Source organism: Prionailurus bengalensis, chromosome A3 (assembly GCF_016509475.1).
Source record: "Prionailurus bengalensis isolate Pbe53 chromosome A3, Fcat_Pben_1.1_paternal_pri, whole genome shotgun sequence".
Classification (NCBI taxonomy): Eukaryota; Metazoa; Chordata; class Mammalia; order Carnivora; family Felidae; genus Prionailurus; species Prionailurus bengalensis.
In genome coordinates this window covers 63,629,048-63,648,412 of record NC_057354.1, presented here as the reverse complement: position 1 = coordinate 63,648,412, position 19,365 = coordinate 63,629,048, and the positions used below count along the sequence as shown (strand labels likewise).

Below are 19,365 nucleotides of genomic sequence, written 5' to 3'. Positions count from 1 at the left end.
ATATGTGTGTATTTACAAAATATTAGAGAATGTGCCTTTTGAAGTACCTATTTTTCCCATTTGAGAATCACGGATTTGGATTTTTTGTTTGTAGTAGTTAAAAATTGTTTCCTCAATAATAAACACTGAGCGTATTTTTTTTTTTTTATTGTAGCACTTTTAATAGACTGTTTAGTTATTCCCTTTCCCTCGTTCTTCTGTAAAAGATAGGTTTGTTCTCATTTGGAAGCTGCCTTCAGAGTCTCCATTTTTTCTAGGTTACATTGCTTTAATTCTAAAAAGCCGTGAAGTTTTTCTTGATAGCAGTAGTGATTGTTAGGCTAAGTGTACCACTTTACTTTAATGTAATGATTTCGCTACACTGGCACATGAGTCAGTAAATCAAGATATTTCATATTTATCCGTAATCAAGTACTTACAAGTATGATACTTAAAAAAAAAAAAAAAACCTGTGGCTATATCCATGGGAATCTGATGATCTTTATTTTCTATATCTACCAAGTGTTCAGTCATTTAAAATGAATTTGTTAGTGTGGAAGTTGAATGTTCTAGTTTGGCTGCTTCTGTGTAATCGCTCCTGTTTAGAGAGAGACATTGTTTCCAAAGATGAATCTTTGGGATATTAGATTTGGATAAGCAGGTAATGTTTGAATGTAATAAAATCTGGTAAAGTATGAATGTGGTAGAAGTTACAGTATTTATGGAGACTCTTTAATTTTTAAAATTATTTCTATTTTTCTGAACTTGTCAGTTTCCTTAAAATTGGTCACTAAATGTTATCCCTGAAGGGAACCCATATTCTGTCAGTAACATTTGTGTTTTCTCTGAGATTTAAAGAAGAAATTTCTCTGGCCTCTGATATTTTATAGATAGCCAAATAGATCATTATTTTTTTTTAGGTTTCTCATAAAGTATTAATGTTTTCTGTAATCTAGAATAAATTATTCATAGCTTTTTGTGTGTAGCCATTTGGTACTCGTATCTAAAAGCTGGTTTTCAAAATGCATTAGTCAGTACGGTTCATAAAGGAAGAACTCTGTCGCCTGCTTTTCTGTTGTAGAGGCTCTAAAAACGCTAAAAACCGCCTTAGATCTGGAGCAAACACCTTCTAGGATAGCAGTGACCCGCCTTATTCAGGCATGTGCCTTGAAGGGTGATGTAGAAAGTATACGGGAGATTCAGAAGATGGTAAATGGACTTGAAGATTCAATTGGACTTTCAAATATGGTTTTCATCAATAACATTGCTTTGGCACAAATAAAGAAGTGAGTATTTTCAAGTTTCTTTTCTTTCACTGGATACCAGAAGGAGCATTATCTCAAATACCACCTTTAAAAACTTTTCTTAGGCTATTAGAAGCCGTATCAACACAGAGGAAATATTGATGTCAGTTGCTGATTGTCCTCGAACTATTAGGGAATAATTATGTGTTACAAAATGTGTTTTAGCTTTAAATTACACCAACGAATGACATTTATCAAATTTTTCAAAACTGTGAAACTTTCTCCATGGTGGTAACTTTCTTCATGTGCATGCCAGGCCCTTGTGTTGAAACACTGTTACAAACGTGAAAAATGAGTTCATATGATTGTCAGCAACACTGAGGGTGACACTCTGCTAGAACATTGTGAGTGCGGAGGGGCAAGCAAGCTTGTTAAAAATAGGCATTTCTGTTTCCCCCACCGTCCTTCCCGTCCCTGCTGTCAACACACATGCATAGGAAAAGAGGTGTTTAGAGGTGGTTCTTTTACCATCACCTCTAGATTCCTTATGGAGACATGCCACTGTAGCAGTAAATCAGAACTTGATTTTTATTAACGTCTCTAGCAAAGTACGTTGCCTAAGTTAAAGATTCATGGGATAATTATGGAATTGACACTCTGCGTGCTTTGTTCTTGACTAGTTAATCACACATACAGTTGATGGGTTGCAATAATCAAAATATAATGTTTGTTTTTGCAGGGTCTTTTGTTTGTTTCTATTTCTTTGGGCAGAAAAGCTGTGTTTTGTTTTGTTTTTTCCTTTTAAAATGGTTCCCATCCCCTGCCAGATAGAACTTTGAATTTTTCCTTAATAAGAGGATGTGATTATTTTATGTTAGAAGATCAAGGAATTTATCCAAGTAAGATCTGGATGAATTTTAAAATGCTACCATATTAAACACAGTTTTATATGATGTAGAGAATGTGATTTTATTCACTATTAAAGAACTATCTCACTGAAACCCATGAGAAAAACTTACTGTAACAGGGTGTTCATTTTTATTAGAGGATTCTTATGTTTTAGGTAAGAATTCCAACAAAAAATTGATTATTTGGATTCTGAGTACCATATCATGACTGTAAAGTATCAGTTAGGAGTACCTTGGCCAAAAAGATAGTCATACAGATCATTTTTTATCATAACTTGTTAAATAGGGCCATGTAATTGATTTTTTTTTGAGTGTAAAGGTACTTTTTTCTGAGAATTTTAGTATAAATTAATTATTTTTCAAATGTATGATACCTGACAAAAACAAATTGATGTGACTGGTTGAAAAACATGCAAATAGACCTTCGAAGACCTCAGCAGCAGCTTGAAGAATCCTGAGGTGTTATGCAATTATTATCTTCACCTCATGCAGCAGGAAGCAGTTGTAGATCAGAAAGCTGAAGTTAGAGCACTTAAGTTTTCATTTGATACCCAAAGAGCTACAAAATCAAATTAAATATTTAAGGTAAACTATTTTCTTAAGGAACTGTCATTAATTAGCTGTTTGATCTTGTCTCTAGGGCAGTGTTTTACAATAAGCAACTACTTCGATTATTGTAGCATAAACTGCCTAGCGATTGCTTTTGTGACCTAAATGTGCAGGTCAGCTTTGCCTAGTGGTTTTTATCTGGTTAGTTGTAAATCTGTTTTCCCTTTTTCCTAAAGTATTTGTATGTGTCAATCTCTTAAGGTCTTATACTGAAACTGCCTACAAGATTAATACAAAAGCAAATACTTCTTTAATAATTTGTTTTACTCTTTGACAGCAATAACATAGATGTTGCAATTGAAAACATTGAAAATATGCTTACTTCTGGAAATGAAACCGTGAAACCCCAGTACTTTGGCTTGACATACTTATTCAGAAAAGTAATAGAGGAGCAGTTGGAACCAGCAGTTGAAAAGAGTAAGTGAGCTGTTCTTGCTAAAAGAACACAGAAGCACATTTTCTGTCTGGTGAGGCTGGACCAGGTTTCTTTGGTGGATGAGTTATACTACAGTTTAAACAAAAGAGTTTTCTTACCTGTTATTTTTTCAGTAAGCATCATGGCAGAGAGACTGGCCAATCAGTTTGCAGTTTACAAACCTGTCACTGATCTTTTCCTTCAGCTTCTGGATTCAGGCAAAGTGGATGACGCCAGAGCTCTCCTACAGGTAACGAGTCACCACATCTGGACAGTGGGGCTTGTGGCTTATGGGAAATAAACTGAGAAATTACTAGACCTAAGTATAGGGTAGCATACTGGAAATAGAGCATGGTGCTGCTAGTACATTTAAATTCACTGTGGATCCAGGTCACATGACAAAGACTGGCTTGTAAGCGGGAGGTTGTTGGTTTGAAAGATGCCAGACTGGACTAGAACTGCCCTTAGATTTAAGGGGGAGTGAGGGAAGATGTGTTTTGCTGAACGATTTAAAGACAAATGCTTTTGTGCAGATAGGTAATGCAAAGCCCTTCCTTTGATTTCCTACTTTAATTTCTCTAATGCTCTAAAGACTGCATCACCATGGCAACACAGTTTGCAAACAAAAAGTAGGAAATGTTTGCTTTTCAAGTACAGCTTCTCACTTGAATACTCAAACATTCTCAGTGCCTTATTCAAGGTTTATTAAGAGTTGAATTTGCTTTCTATTCACTTGTGTGTCACAGACACATTAAATGACAAATGCAGGTCTCTGTGGCCCGCACTTGCAGTTAAATTAGCAATCTTCAGGGAAGGAGACAACTGCATTCATGCCATTTTAACAGCACTAAATATAAAGCTGTGCCAAGTGCCGACAGAACGGTGGGTGATCGGAGCTGCCACTGGCAATGTACACAAACAGGCACCGCTGGGGAGCCCTTCCCAGCAGGTGGCAGTCAAACAGTCACCGTGATCCCGCCAACAGCAGTGTTTGTGTAGACTCCCTGTGTCAAATTGAGGCCTGGGACCAATTTCTGATAGTAAATAGTACTATATTCCATTCCATTTTTACGAGCTGCGAAACATATTAAGTGGTAGATGGGGAAGGGGAAACCGTACCCCTGTGCTGGAGCCCTAGTTTTAATCCTTGAAGTTCAGCTAGTTTGACAACAGAACCTAAGCCATTTTTAAAAGGAGTTCTTGAGAAATTTCTGTGTGAACAGTTTTGCAAAAGGTGGAAATTGGCATGTGCCTCTGAGGTGTTTTTTTTTGTTTTGTTTTGTTTTGTTTTGTTTTACTTTTTGTTCCTGGACAGAGAGAAATTCTAGTTAATTGGGAATATTCTTGTTTGGTTTGGTTACTTTTTTCTCCTCTCCCCTTCCCCGCCTTTTTTTTTTTTTTTTTTAACTAAACAGCAAAGGCAGTTGATCATACATAAGGATTTCAGGAATCTTTTCGTGGTTTTGTCTTGCTGCCTTTAGTGTTAAAAGTTCCACCTAAAAGAAATAAACTCTAAAGCTTTATCTTTGCGTGTATGTGTATGTATCTGTACGTATCTAAGTGTACCTACCGGGGGGGTTACGTGTCTCTAATTATACATGTGATAGTATTCACTCCATTTCAACACACTATTTTGATAGTTCTTCAGAAAGTGGCACTTGCTGTTTTATCTGCCAGCTTGTCCTGAGCCATCATCGCCCTGGCTCTTAGCGTGCACAGCGGCCAGCGGGTGAGGTGGGTGCCTGTGCCCTCGGAGCTGCACTCACACGGCAGCCTCTGCAAGGCTCTTGGTGGCAGCTGTGCGTTGAGACATCGGCCACGGTCTCTTCGTTGTCAGCCCCTTCAGCAGACAGACGCTTTGGATGATAAACCCTTCACCTGTCCTTTACCTGCTTGTCAAACAGTAAAAGATTATTCTTGCCACGGTGAAGAATATTTTATTCACAGATGTCCAAAACATCAGTTTATAATGTAAATGCTCTGTGTGTCCCCAAAAGTTCTTTTTATACTATCCGTTTTAGTATTGACAATGTTTTAAAGCTTTGAAAGAACAGTGTGCTCTTAGAAACTTAAGAGAATGACATCTGTGATGAGTGTAAACTAAAATATTGTCTTGCCATATTTGATTTTACTATAGCATCTAAGATGGGATAGACACTTGATTTCTCTGGTCTGTCATATAAACTTTTTTTTTTTGAGTTTAACTTTTGTCTCTTTCTCAAGCGCTGGCTGTCTGTTGCAATGAAAGCCTTTTATAAAATAGAGAGATTGAAATCAGTCCTTTTGTATGCATAAGTGTAGGTAATTATACTTTAAAGAGAACTTGCTTTGTACATTTTAATTTTTATAAAGAAACGAGCAGTTATCTCCCTGACACCTTATTAAATGTATAATTAACCTTATGATCCCTAGCTCACTTGTGAATGCTTGGCAGAATAATTGGAGAGGAATAGTGCTTCTTTTTTCCCCTCTTTCTTTGCAGTCCTAAACCTTATTCTGTGGTTGTTGAAGCATCAGTTTAATTTTTCCCTTTTCTTTTTAAACAAACTTCATACTCGCGGTGCCAAGGACAGCACTCCACTCACAAAAGCTTGGCATAGCTGGAGTTTGTTTTCTTTTTCTTGCCTTAAAAAAAGTGGTTGACAATTAGGCCTTCCTGTTGGTAATGACACATTACTGTATTATTGTGAACTTTGTTAATTGGAAATATTCACCTTGGTCTCCTTGTTTATCAAAAACCTTCGCTTACTGAATAACGTTTCAATTTTTAGAGATGCGGCGCGATTGCTGAACAAACTGCAATTTTCTTGGTGTTCTGCGTTAGGAGTTCTCGGAAACCAGGAAAGGTACTGTGCGGGATTAGCTGGCCAGTCAGGGAGGCTAGAAGCCAGTCTTGTTCGGGGACCTGAGTTTCACAGAAGAGCTTGTTGGTTCAGTGCCTTACATAAAAACACTACAGAGACCGAAGATTTTGCTTGTCTATACTTGTTCACTTTTTTAGATACTGAGACAGAGTCACTCCAGGCTCCTTTTGTCCTGGAAATGCAAAACACGTTCATGCAGTGAATCGCCCGTTCATGTAGTTGTGTGTGAAGAGCCTCAAGAAAGTGCCCTTACAGGGGCACCCAGCTGGCTCAGTCGATGGAGCGTGCGAGTCTTGATCTCAGGGTTGTAAGTTTGAGCCCCTCATTATAAGCAGAGATTACTTTTAAAAAAAAAAAGAAGAAGAAAGGGCCCTGGAAAGGAAGATAAAAATCCTGTTGCTTAGGTCACTTGGTCCATTTAACAGTGGGGAAGCCCTACAGAGGGAGCTGTCCTCCTGCAGAGCGTCTCTGTGCTGGTGGCTATGCCAGCCATTTCTCAGGTCCAAGCCGTCAGGTAGATGAGCCACTTGGCTTTAAAACTGGCACGTGCCACAAATTAATGTTCTCAATTTGTGTGGTTACCTCATTCACACTAAAAAGCTCGTGTGTGTATGTGTGTATAAAACAAAGCCAAGTCCTATTTTTGATGTGAAAAAAAATAAAAGTACAGTTCCAAAAAATATTTGTAGGTCTGATTTTACCTCTGAAGCAACATAAACCTCATTGTCAGTTTATTTGGGCACATACAAAGTTTTAAACCAAGTGCCAGTTGTAATGTTTGTTTTATGCAAAATATTTAGGTTTCTAGTCTGAGTCTGTCTAGTTCTCCTTAATTTCCCTCATACTAACTCACTGGTTTTGGGGTCTTTTTAATTTACCCAGTTGCACTTTTTATCTCTTACTCATATTTATTTACAGCAAACAGCTTTTCAGAAGTACTTATTAGTTGCTCTTTTTCCTTTCAAAGAGACTTTTTTTTTTAATTTGTGGATTAAAAAGTATAAGGAATCTAAAAGGCATTTGTCGCTCTACACACGGGTCTGCGCCCACGTGCCAAGTACCTACTGCCTTGCTTGGAAGATGGACAGGAAATGTACAGTAAAACATCTGTTGAGGACGTTCCTCCCAGGAGACTTTAAATTGCAGTAAGTCCTGGAAGGATGCAGGTCCAGATATATAGGTTGAGAAAACATGTAAAAAGTGAATTAGGATTTTTAAAAATTCCAGTTACAGTGTCTGCCTGTTTGACAGTAGAATAATTAAGCCAGGTAGTATATAAAACCCATCCTTTGTTTATCCAGCAATATTGGAATGTGTTTGGTTACTCACTAGAGTATGGCAGGTCTGTCTTCACTATAGGAGCCAAACCCATTGGCGTGTCTAGATACCTCTGAAAGTAACCAAGTAAACATTCCAGGGATATCTGGAAATGCTCTGTTTATATTCAAAGCATGAAAACTCAGAAGGACTGAATTCTTCACATTTTGTTTAAAAATCTTGGCACCTTGAGACATCGTTGATATCTGTTTCTGCTCTTTAGGATTTCCTAATTTCTTGGTAAGGTTACTAGTTGACAAAAGAAGCAGTCTTTATGATATTTTAGAAAACAGTTTATAGAAGTGTAAGTGGAATTGCACTAACTTTTGAAAAATGTTTGTTTGGCTGTCAGTTATCCAATCAACAATAAAATACTAAGATACACTAGAAGGGAAAAAAGTTTATTAAATTGAATAGGCAGTTCTGTTCTAACTGTTGTGAAGATTCTCTGATATAATGTACGTATACCAGTGTTCTATTTCACTCTTCTTTTGAGCTGTGGTAACATTTCCTGTATTTAATTTCCTAGGCATCAACTCTGAAATCTTTGTTAGAATTGATTCCTGAATTAATTGAAAAGGAAGAAGCATACACTTCTATCATGAAAAGCTATGGTAATAAGTTTAATCTGACTATGTTATATTTAAGTCATTTAGATATTTGTAGTGTTGTCAACTAAGTCTTTGGCTCAAAGACAGTAATCCTAAATATCAGATAATCATGATATAAATAATTGACTTAGCTTCAGAATATGTTTTAAAAGCACATTTAAGAAAAATAGGTAATTATTCATCTAATTTTATCACTGGGCATCTTCAGAGGAGCCCAGCTTTGTTGAATAGGATCCCGGGCTCCTGGCAAGACTTGGAAATCCACTTGAGTGCACACACTGGGAACCAATCCAGTCTCCCCAAGGCCACCTGAAACAAAACATGAGATAGGCACATATTTGAGACTGTCATGTGACTTGCCTTCTTGCCTCTTCAGTACCCTCCCCACCTGCCTACATTTCTGAAATAACAGACCTCTTCATTAAAAGTGGGCCCCAAGATTTTACTTTAAACCACAGTTGAAATTCTACTCTTTTAAGCACTTTGCTCCCTGATTGCCAGCTCATCACACATGAAAGGGAGCCATGCTAAAGTTTCCTCAGTAGTCAAGATAAATGTAAGCATTTCATTTCTAAGTGATGATCACCTATCCACCTGCCACGAACTGATTTGCTCACATGAGGCAAAGGCTAAATAAAGAATTGCTTTGTTGATTTTATTGTTGTCAGGACAACAAACTGCAATCAGAATTAGTCAACTGGTTCTTCGTTTCTCCCCACCTTACAAGGTGACCATGATCTATTTCAAAATAGAGGCAATAATCACAAAATTTCTCAAAGTTCCATTTGGGGGATTGGGAGATGTTAAATAATGACTAAATACCACAAAATAGTGTCAAACAGCATAAAACTGCTACTAACTTTTGTAATCCCACTTGGGAATTGAGACAGGAAAGAGCAGGGAGACCAGGAAGGTAGTGAAAGGCAAGAGGGAAGAGTTTTCTGAATAGCTTCCTGGAAGATGGTAGAGTTTGGGCTGTGCCCTTGACAGTGTCAGGGAAAGGATTTGGTCCCTGAGGGAGGATAACAAAGGATTTATAGATAGGAAATTGACTTCACCCAAACTGCAAAGATCTGTTCAAGCCCAGTGAGAGCTGATGAGTCACCCACACTCGCTCCCTTTTTGGAGATCCTGAGATTGATCCCTAGACTTCTCCTATCCATCCTGCAGGCTTGCCCTGGCTGTGCTGGAGTTGGGATTGGTTATACAGCACTGGTGTAGGGTAGGAGATTGTTAGGTGCTTAAATGTTAAAGAGTTGAGTTACCAACAGTGATTGTTACCAGAGACCTTGTGATCCCAATAGTAAACCTCAAAGTAAAATTTCTGCACATCAGCTACAACTGGAAAGCCAGCTAAACTTAGCTCCTAGGCTACTTCATCATCCATTTAAGTGAAATATTAGTGTAAGTCGTTAATGTTAGGTAGATGTATGTAGTTTTTTTTATGTAGATTGATTAACATATTTAGATTATTTTTGTCATTGTAGCTAACTATATATCCCTCATATTTGCTTAGTTTACAATAGGAGAATGTATTGAAAGTCTTTTTGCTGGTGTTTAGCTGATGATCTTCACCATGATGTAGATCTAGATTTCCACATAATTTACATGACCCTCCCCACAACAATCCTTGAATTGGCTTGATTTCGCAGTGTGGATTAAGGGGTGCCTGGGTGGCTCAGTCGGTTAAGTGTTGACTTCGGCTTAGAGCGTGATCTTATGGTCCTTGAGTTTAAGCCCCGCGTAGGGCTCTGTGCTAACAAGCTCAGAGCCTGGAGCCTACTTTGGATTCTGTCTCCCTCTCTCTCTGCCCCTCTCCCACTCACACTCTGTCTCTGTCTCTCTCAAAAATAAATAAACGTTAAAAATTTTTTCTTTTTTTAAGTATGGTTTTAAGCAGAAGAGTGTTGAATGGTGTATGTTTACTTTGGTTTATGGCCACTTTAACTATCCTGGGTCTCTTAATAGCCTTATTTATCATCTTCTCTTTTATACTGAATAATGCTGAATTAGAGGTGTGGGGAAGAGCGAGGGAGGGAGCTGGTAGTTTCTGAATGTGGCTTTTTGCTGTAAGTAGTTAACTATTCATTTGCCTTGGGATAAAGGGATTCGGGAGTCCTTGAACGGCTGTGTTTTGAGAAGAGAGTAAGGTAGGTGGTCTTTATCTATGATTAATATCTTTTTTTTCAGTCTTAGACAAGGATGCTGTGTCTGCTAAAGCACTGTATGAAAATTTGACTGCAAGGAATATAAAATTGAATGATCTGTTTCTAAAGCGTTATGCAGTTTTGCTGAAGAATGCTGGTGAGCCTGTCCCTTTCACCGAACCCCCTGTGAGTATTTCTTAATTAAGGAGAAAAAATACCTCTACAGATTTATGTATGCTTCATATTAATGTGTAAAAAAAAAATAAGTTGAATACTTAATTACATGAGGATTAGATCTCTGTGAAGAACCCTCAGGGGAGAACTTCAGGAACTGAATAGTCCTGCCGTGAGTTTGGCTGTGGGAGAACGTAGCACTCTGGGGCTGAGGTTTAAAACACAAGGTCAGTCTCAGACCTTCAACTATAGGTATGGATTTATCAAATGTCCTTGGGGCAGTTCTCTCATCATTTCAACTTGAAATAGGATTTAATGGCCTGTATTTCAATAGCCTAGTATATTGTGTCCCTATTAATTACTTGTTCATTTTAAACAAGTTGGTTTTTATTTCTTCATCTAGGAAGGTTCCTTTTTTTATTGAGGTGTAATTGACGTAACCTTATAATAGTTTCAGAAGTATACGTAATGATTCGGTATTTTTTTATAATGATCACAGTAAATCCATTAACATCCACACCACACACAGTTACAAATTTTTTTTTCTTGTGGTGAGAATTTTCAAGATCCACTCTCCTAACTACTTTAAAATATGTGGGGCACCTGTTTGGCCCAGTTGGTAGAGCATCTGACTCCTAACCTCAGAGTTTTGAGTTTATGCCCCATGTTGGACGTGGAGCCTATTTAAAAAAAAAAAAAAAAAAAAGACATGCACTACAATATTCTAGCCCTATACATTACATCCCCATGATTTAATCATTTTATAACCAGAAATTTGTACCTTTTGACCCCCTTCACCACCTGAGGCAACCACAAGTCTGTTCTCTATATCCATGAGCTTGGAGCTTTATGTTTTTTGATTTTTGTTTTGTTTTTTATATTCCACATGTAAGTGAGGCTATATACTATCTACCTTTTCTGATTTATTCCGTTTCGCTTAACGTTCTCAAGGGTCCATCCATGTTGTTGCAAATGAGAAGATTTTATTCTTCTTGTGGCTGAATAATAATCCGTTGTATGTGTCATACATATATAATGATACGTACATCACATTTTCTTTATCCATTCATCCGCTCGTGCACACTTAAGTTGTCTCCGTGGCTTGGCTACCGTAAATAATACTGCGGTGAACATGAGGGTGCATGTCTTTTCAAATTGCTGTTTTTGTTTTCTTTTGGTGAATACTCAGTAGTGGACTTACTGGATCATATGGTATTTCCATTTTTAGTTTTTTGAAGAACCCCTCCATACTGCCTTTTCCACTGGCTATACCAGTTTGCATTCTCACCAGCAGTGCACGAGGGTTCCCTTATCTCCACATCCTTGCCATCACTTAACTTCTTATCTTTCTGATACTAGCCAGGTATTAGGTGCTACCTCATTGTGGTTTTGATTTGCCTTTTTCCTGATGATGAGTGAGGTTGAGCACCTTTTCTTGGGTCTGTTGGCCATCTGGAAGTCTTCTTTGGAAAAAATGTCTGTTCAGGTCCTCTGCCCATTTTTAATCGGTTGCCCAGTAAATTTTGTTTTGCTTTGTTCTAATAAGAAATCATACATGCCAAATTCCTTTTTATTGTGTCATTAATTTGCAAGTTAGTACACCATGTTTATTTGAACCCTCCGTACCCAGGTGTAAATACCTATGTGCCCACACAGTGGAGGCTCTTGGTGCTGGCTTTAACTCTGGACTTGGGGTCCTTGAACTGGTGATTTCATGAATAGAAAGGAGTGCAGAGGCTTGAGAAGACAGCAGCTGCCACGGGCCCGGTGGTCTTTGCTGTCACTTTGCAGCATTTTATGACTTCTGAGTTTTGTGCCATCAGCTCTTGCTAGAAACTGTACCTGTAACTTCCCTCCCTTTTTGTCTCAACAGGAAAGCTTTGAATTTTATGCAAAGCAGCTAAAGGAATCAAGGGGAAATCCTCTGTGAAATAAGCAGTCACTACTTTATTTTGTGTGTATTTGTGGTTCAGTGTCTAAAATGTTATTTTTTAAATATATTTGAGAGGACAGAATAAATAAATGAAAAGTTACTTTGTGTATTTTTTTATTCATAAAGTACATGTTCAACACCTTATTGACAGCAATGGCGTGCACTTAGTCACTAGGCTTTGTTGGGGTTTTGCCTACAACATAAATATGCGGCATTTTCTTCATGGTGTCTGACGTCTGAAGCTGTACCTTTTCAAGGTTCTTCTCTCAAACACTCTTGATGTCTCCCCTGCTCTGTTTTGTTCATTATTTTCATAAAATGTTATTCCCTTATTTAAGACTTGCTTGTTAATATTGTTTATGTGAAAATTTTGGAGCTAGACAAAATGATGCTCAGTGCGCCTTCTAAGGCTTTACTATTCTATGATAGGAAATTCTCTTCATGTGTGAAACCCTGCATAATTTTCCAATTTTGTAAAATGCTGGCACTAGCAGCCATGTTGTAAGTCATCTAGCACTTGTTTTCCAGTGGAAAGCAGAAACTCAGACTGTTGCTTGCTCTTGGTCGGGGTGCTATTTGCCAACGCCTGGACACTCCCCACTATGCTTTCCCTTCTATCGCGAAGAATTCCGAGGGCCTCTGTTCATAGATGCCTCTGAGTCCTAGCCATGACTTTGGTCATGAAGCCGAGCAGCGCATTTCCTCTTGTCTTGGTTTCGGGTGTTTGTCAGCATAGGTACATCCCATACCAGGCTTGTTACTTCATACTCATCCTATGAATATGTGATCTTATATAGGAAGGAGATTGTGGTTTGTATTCAGTTTTGTCAAAGTTATCCCCAAATCGTTTAGCAGTTACTGTAAAAGAATGCAGGCTGGGTTGTGAAACAGTTTACCATTACAAAAGTATCTTAATATGTAACAGTGACCTATTTGGGGATGAGGTAGTTGATTACCAAGAAAGCTGAAAATGTTTTATTGGAGGTTTATCCTTGTTTTGGCGTATTGCTTCTCCCATTTGAAATCAGTGGTTCCCACTATCTACACGAGGGGAGACCTTGCCTTGCAGGAAGTAAGCTGGCCTCATGCTGGTTGTGCTGCTAACCTGAGTCTTCATGGAACCAACCATCCTTCATCTAGAGCCTGCAAGTAGCATGAAAGAGGAGGCTGAAGGAGGGAAGCCAAGAAGTAAATGTCATCGTGGCATTGTTTCCTTTGTCTCTGTTTTGTGCGGTTAGACCTAACGCATCAGAGGCGTCAGCCAATGTCGAGTCCTGGCCTAGAGCACTTAATGAAGCTCTCCTTTGTTTGCTCCAGGTGTAGGACCCGTACCTGTTGTGGTTTTGATATTGTCAGATTTGCCAAGAGCCTCACTCCATCAGTGATTCCACTGGCCTTATTTTTTGCAGTTACACTAACCAAAAGTTAGTTGAGCAATATTTTTTTACTGATCTCCATTGAAACAGGTCTCTCAGATGAGGCACGGCCTTGGGGCTTACCCTGGACTTCTCAGTTGCCTGGGCCAGAGACTTGAGAGTACAGAATATAGTCTCACTTGTATGAAGTGACTCTAAGCCAGCCTTGTATATGGACTCTGATAAAACGCAGGGTAGTACAGAGGAAATAGCATTATCTAGCATTCTATTATTATTATCTATTATCTATCATTAGCACTCTGAACAGCACTATAACTGCTTCCCCCTCGAATTTAAATATTTAAAATATAATTGTATATTCCAGGTGGGCTAATAAATGCTTTCTAAATGTCTAATTGCAAAACTGAAACAAATAGAGAGCAGACCCAATTCTAGAACTCAATAATGTTTTAGACTAAAATTACAAGGAAACAGTCTAAAAAGTAAACATCATTGTAAACTTTTGGAAAGTACAGTGTTTTATATGTAATTGTATGTTCATGTATTTGAACCTAATATAATTTTATTGTGAAATGCTTTGAATAAATTGTACCCCAAAAACCTGTGAGCTTCCTCATTTTTAATTTTATCAAATTTTTGTATAACCACTTTTATCATTTCAAGGACTTTAGTCTTAAATTTTTTTTTTAATTTTATGTTTATTTTTGAGAGAGAAACAGAGTGTGAGCAGGGAAGGGACAAAGACAGAGAGGGAGGCACAGAATTTGAAGCAGGCTCCAGGATCCGAGCTGTCAGCGCAGAGCCCGACGTGGGGCCTGAACTCATGAACTGTGAGATCATGACCTGAGCCGAAGCTGGACGTTTACCCGACTGAGCCACCCAGGTGCCCTGTAGTCTTAAAATTTTAAATTAAAAATTGTGTGGTGGCCTCTGTTGCGACCAGAATTTCTTTGTTAAAGGTGTATGGTTTGTGTGTGGAGAACCAAATGAAATCATAGCTTCTCTGTTGTAAGGACAAGTGGATATTTAATTTGAGATCGCTGAGGTACAAAGTTGGCAAGAATTAGTAGAGTTGGACGCATGGTAAGTGGACACTGAAAATGAAGGGGGTTTTATCTGCATTGAGTGTCAGCAGCATTCCACGCCGTGCAGGTGACTGGGACCACCACGGATCAGTCCCGGGCACACTTCCCTCCTCCCTACCCTCCTGTTCCTTTCTTGGGCGTGCTCATTGTGGCCAGCATCGGGGTCTTCTCTTTGCAGCTTCTTGGCCCTTCTCCCCACCCAGCACATTCGTTGTCTCTCCAGGGTTCCTGTAGCCACTTAAAAGAGCAGGTGTCAGGCAGCTCGTGAATTCCTTGAGGACCAGTTCTCTGTGTCGTGTTTGCGTCCCTGGACCTCACACAGACCTGGCTGCAAGCCCCCATGTACCATTGTCAGGGCCACGTGTTCTGTGGGGTTAACCATGGGTACCCACTACTGTGCATCGGACGCTCCTCTTACCTGACCTTCACAATGAGAAAGTTGGGGCTTACAGAAGTTCATGTACCCCCCGGTATCACAGTGCTGTGATATGGCTGGGGTTGACTTTCAAAAAAACAAGCAATCCAGTTAAATTTTAAATTCAGTTAAAAATCCCGTTAAAAGTCAAATCAGAATCTCTAAACTGTTAGGGTATTCTGTTTTTTAAAAAGCAAGCTTTCACATTTAACACAAGTGTTCCCAGTCTGGACAGCTTTACACTGTAAAGTTATTTTCTTCCATTTAGTCGAATACTCAGTTTCTGGCATAATCACCCGAGTTTGTGAATTCCAGTAAATTGTATTGCACACTGTTCTTCCCCATACAATTTATTCCACAAGTCTGCCATGTGTGTACTCTGCATACTTTTTCTCGTGTTTGAGGACAATTTTCATTTAATATTTGTCTTTCTGACAAGCCAATATTTGTAGAGTTTCTATAAAATGAAAGCAACATTCCTGAAGTATGGTGGAGCTAATAGCTGCAGGGGGTACAAAATCATGGTAATTTATCGCTTTGCTCTTTCTATTAGAAATGTATCCTGCTTTCAGACCTGCGGACTTTACAAAGCCCACATTATGCAGCCTTAGTACAAATAAAGGAAATGGCTGCATTTGCAAATTCAAAATAGGCACTTATCTTTTTCTTTTTTGCACAAAGAAAAGAAACATCATCCGGTTCAGGCAGAGCAAAAACATTTAACTGACTTCATACTTAACCATCCCTGCACATTAGTTTGGACAATGGCTGGCTGTTGGGATCCATGCTTACAGAGATCTCTTGAAAGTAGTATCTTCACCAACCCTGCCCCAGGCATACACTTACTGAAATTCTCATTATTTACTTGCTTTTGTCGTTTCCTCCCCTAAACTGAGGTCTCCTGGCGCTTTGCAGGGCGACCAGTTAGAACCAGAACCTGGCACTGACAACCCAGTGAGCATCGTTGAATGACAATGAACAACACAGCACCTGTCCTGCTTTTCAAGTCCTATTCTGAGATGTGTACCTTGCATGCATTGGTGGGTTTCCTCACACTTCTTCCCAGGAGATCAAAGATGCCACTCGGTAGCTAGGAGCTCGGATACTGGGGGCTGAGGCCCAACAAGTTCTTTAAAACCCATGTGCCCAAATGAAAACACACTCAACTTTATTGCCATGAGGAGGGCTCTCAAATGTGTGATGGTGCAGCTCAGTGTAAGAGTGGAATCAACAAAAAGAGGGACAGTGGAGCTTTTTGGCGGTTTGGGGAAACAAGGAATTGCTCCAACTTTACAAAATGGCAAGACTATCATACGATAAACGGCACTATTACATAGAAAGCTGAGAAGTGTTTTTCTGGTCTTTGAGTTGGTGTGTGCTAAAAAATCTCAACCTGCTGCTTAAAAATTACTGTTTTGTTAGCTGCTGATACCACATGGCTGCTGCTGTTCCCCGGTTGCCAACAGAAATGGGCTGTGCTCCACCTGCCTCTCACCTCCCCTGCCCTAGTGTCTTGGGCAGACACCATGTGATAGGGACCAGGATATTGCTGTATACCCTGGCCATTTTAAAGGAAGAACCTATCCTACTATCAAAAGCAAGTGTCAGGGGTTCCTGGGTGGTTCAGTGGGGTAAGCATCTGACTTCAGCTCAGGTCCGTTGGGCTCTGTGTTGACAGCTGAGAGTCTGGAGCCTGCTTCAGATTCTGTGTCTCCCTCTCTGCCCCTCCCCCGCTCACACTGTCAAAAATAAACAATCATTAAAAAAAATTGAAAAATTAAAAAAACAAGTGACAGATAACTTGAGATTTGAATGACCTAGTTTAGACTATGAAAATAGGGGCCTTTACTTTCAGGCGTGAGCACTGGATGTATTTTCCAAAGAACAGGTCAGTCAGCAAGATGCTTCCTCACTTTCGGCTTCCCAGTCCCTTGCCCTGTTCCTCTGGAGCCTGATGGGTGCTCCAGGCCTATGGCTGGGCCAAGGGAAGCAGGAAATGGCACATGGTGGCTGTGCTGCACCCCTCTGTGAATGACATACTTGAGTCTCAGTAGAACCCCTATGTCTACCAGGTCTGTAGTTAGCGCTTGGATTTGGTGTCCATTTAAATATGCCTGCTGCTAGCTGTTTAATCTGGAATCAAAACAAGAAGACAAGTCGGGCGCGGGGGGGGGGGGGGGGGGCGCGGCGGGGAACACAGCAAATGCGAGATCTCTGTGAACCTGACCCGGGAGATTAGCTTGACCGGGGGGCAAGATTAGGTCTTAAATCATTTTTGTAAGAACAAGAGCAGGAAAATAAAAATCACATCAGGAAATATTTGAGTCCATATAGGTAATTACTTTCTGCTTAATTAAAATGTCCCTGTCAATAGCATAATTTGAAATTGGAGGGCTTAAAATACAAATTTCAAAACCTTTGCCTTCTGATCAAGAGTGTGCAAAGCTTACAACCTTGGGCAAAATCCAATGCACTGCCTGTTTTTGTACATAATGTTTCACAGCCACACCATCCATGTTTCAGAATTGTCTGCAGTGGCTTTCACGCTGCAACAGAGTTGGGTAGTCGCAACAGATACTCTGGCCCCCAAAGCCTGAAATACTGTCTGACTCTTAACCAGAAGAGTTTGGATCCCCTGCTTTTGATAATTACTCACAAGCCGACCTCTCTCCCTTTCAATGCAGGGAGGGGCTGAGTGGACAGCCTGCATGCCCCAGGGAGCAGTTTTTGTTGTTGTTGTTTTGGTTTCAAAAAACAGACCTGTGAAATCAGAATCTCTGGGATTGGGGTCCATAGTGGTATTTGTTAAAGTTGTGGGGTGGAGAACCAGGATGCTGTAACAAAAAAAAGAAGAAAAGAAAGAAAGAAATGGTGGCTGCTGGAGTTTCTCCAATTCTCCTGCCTCAGCACATTGCCCCTTTCCCCCACAGCCCTGTGCACCAGAGTCCACTGAATCATTAAAGCCCCTTGTAGACTGAGTGGCCATAACTCAGTTAGATGATGTACCCCACTGGCTGCCAGCCCTCACTGCACATTGGAATCACTGTGGAGTTCATTAAAAAGCCCAGTGTCCTCTACCTCCTCCATTCAGGCCTAAAGCCATTAGGTGACTGTGTATGGGTGTGGGACTGAGAGTGGGGTAGGCTGCAGTAGGGTGAGAATGGCATCTGTGCAGACTAGGGGACAGCTTGGTAACACAGCCCCAGCAGAGTGAGTAGGGTGCAGATGGGAGATTGGTTACATACAGGGGATTAACCAAATGAGTGAAAATATGAAGGACAGTGGAAGCCAGGTTTGTCACAATTGGAAAAGGGAGTTACAGGGGCACCTGGGTGGCTTAGTTGGTTAAGTGTCTGACTTCAGCTCAGGTCATGGTCTCATGGTTCGTGACTTTAGCCCCACATTGGATTCTGTGCTGACAGAATAGAGCCTGGAGCCTGCTTCAGATTCTCTCTCTCTCTGCCCCTCCATCGCTTGTGTTTTCTCTCTCTCTCTCTCAAACAAAACAAAACAAAACCCAGATACAAATGCAGAAAGGGAGAAAATTAGAATCAACTCTATGGTGTGCTGGTATTTGGGAATTGGATATATTAATGTGAACTCACATGTACAGGTAGATGTGTTTGTGTGTGTGTACATACACATATATACAGACCTGTGTACACATATCCACATGTATGCATTCCCTGTTTTGCCTCTTGAGAGGATCTGGGGGCAGTGATGCTGCAATAGCAATGGGCATATTTATCACTCAGATCTTTGCTTCTAAATACCATTTTCCACTAAAAGGAACAAAGAATTCTTAGACAAATGTCCGCATTTCCAAGCACTGGGACTAAGGATTGGGGGGTAGAAAAGAACAAAATGAGCCTGAAACACTTTTTTGTGAAAGAAAATGTTCACACAATGATAGAGACATTTCAAAAGGATGCAGAAACCAGCTTGAATGGGCCCCAGGGCCAAAACAGGGACAATTTGAGTGTGAAAATTAATCATGAGACTAAGGGATTATAACCCACTGAATAAAACAGGACACTACAGGTTTATATTGCTATAAATTGAAAAAATGGCTAAGTGGAAGGTTTAATGAGAAATAGGCAACTCATATATCTATAAAGCACCTACGTATAGAATGCTTAATTACCAAAGGGGGGATTGGCTGTGGAGAAGGCTGGCAGACACTCCCTTGATCAAGTGATCCAAGTGGACATCTTCGGTATAGGACAAATTGAAATCCTCACCACCGACAGGATGCAATGAGAAGGGTGCATCACTTCTGCAACATCCC

General features: G+C 39.9%; 1 protein-coding gene across 1 annotated transcript in view; it reads left to right on the top strand.

The window, feature by feature from the left end:
- The window catches only part of LRPPRC (leucine rich pentatricopeptide repeat containing), a 113,408-nt gene extending 99,229 nt beyond the window's left edge, over positions 1–14,179 (top strand). Inside the window, exons 32-38 of the mRNA XM_043603283.1 lie at positions 1,061–1,265; positions 3,018–3,157; positions 3,290–3,405; positions 5,927–6,001; positions 7,866–7,950; positions 10,138–10,280; positions 12,142–14,179. Of these exons, the coding sequence (XP_043459218.1) occupies positions 1,061–1,265; positions 3,018–3,157; positions 3,290–3,405; positions 5,927–6,001; positions 7,866–7,950; positions 10,138–10,280; positions 12,142–12,198 (821 nt within the window). The 3' untranslated portion in view covers positions 12,199–14,179. The remainder of the gene's footprint in view (positions 1–1,060; positions 1,266–3,017; positions 3,158–3,289; positions 3,406–5,926; positions 6,002–7,865; positions 7,951–10,137; positions 10,281–12,141) is intronic.
- Positions 14,180–19,365: the final 5,186 nt, after the last annotated feature.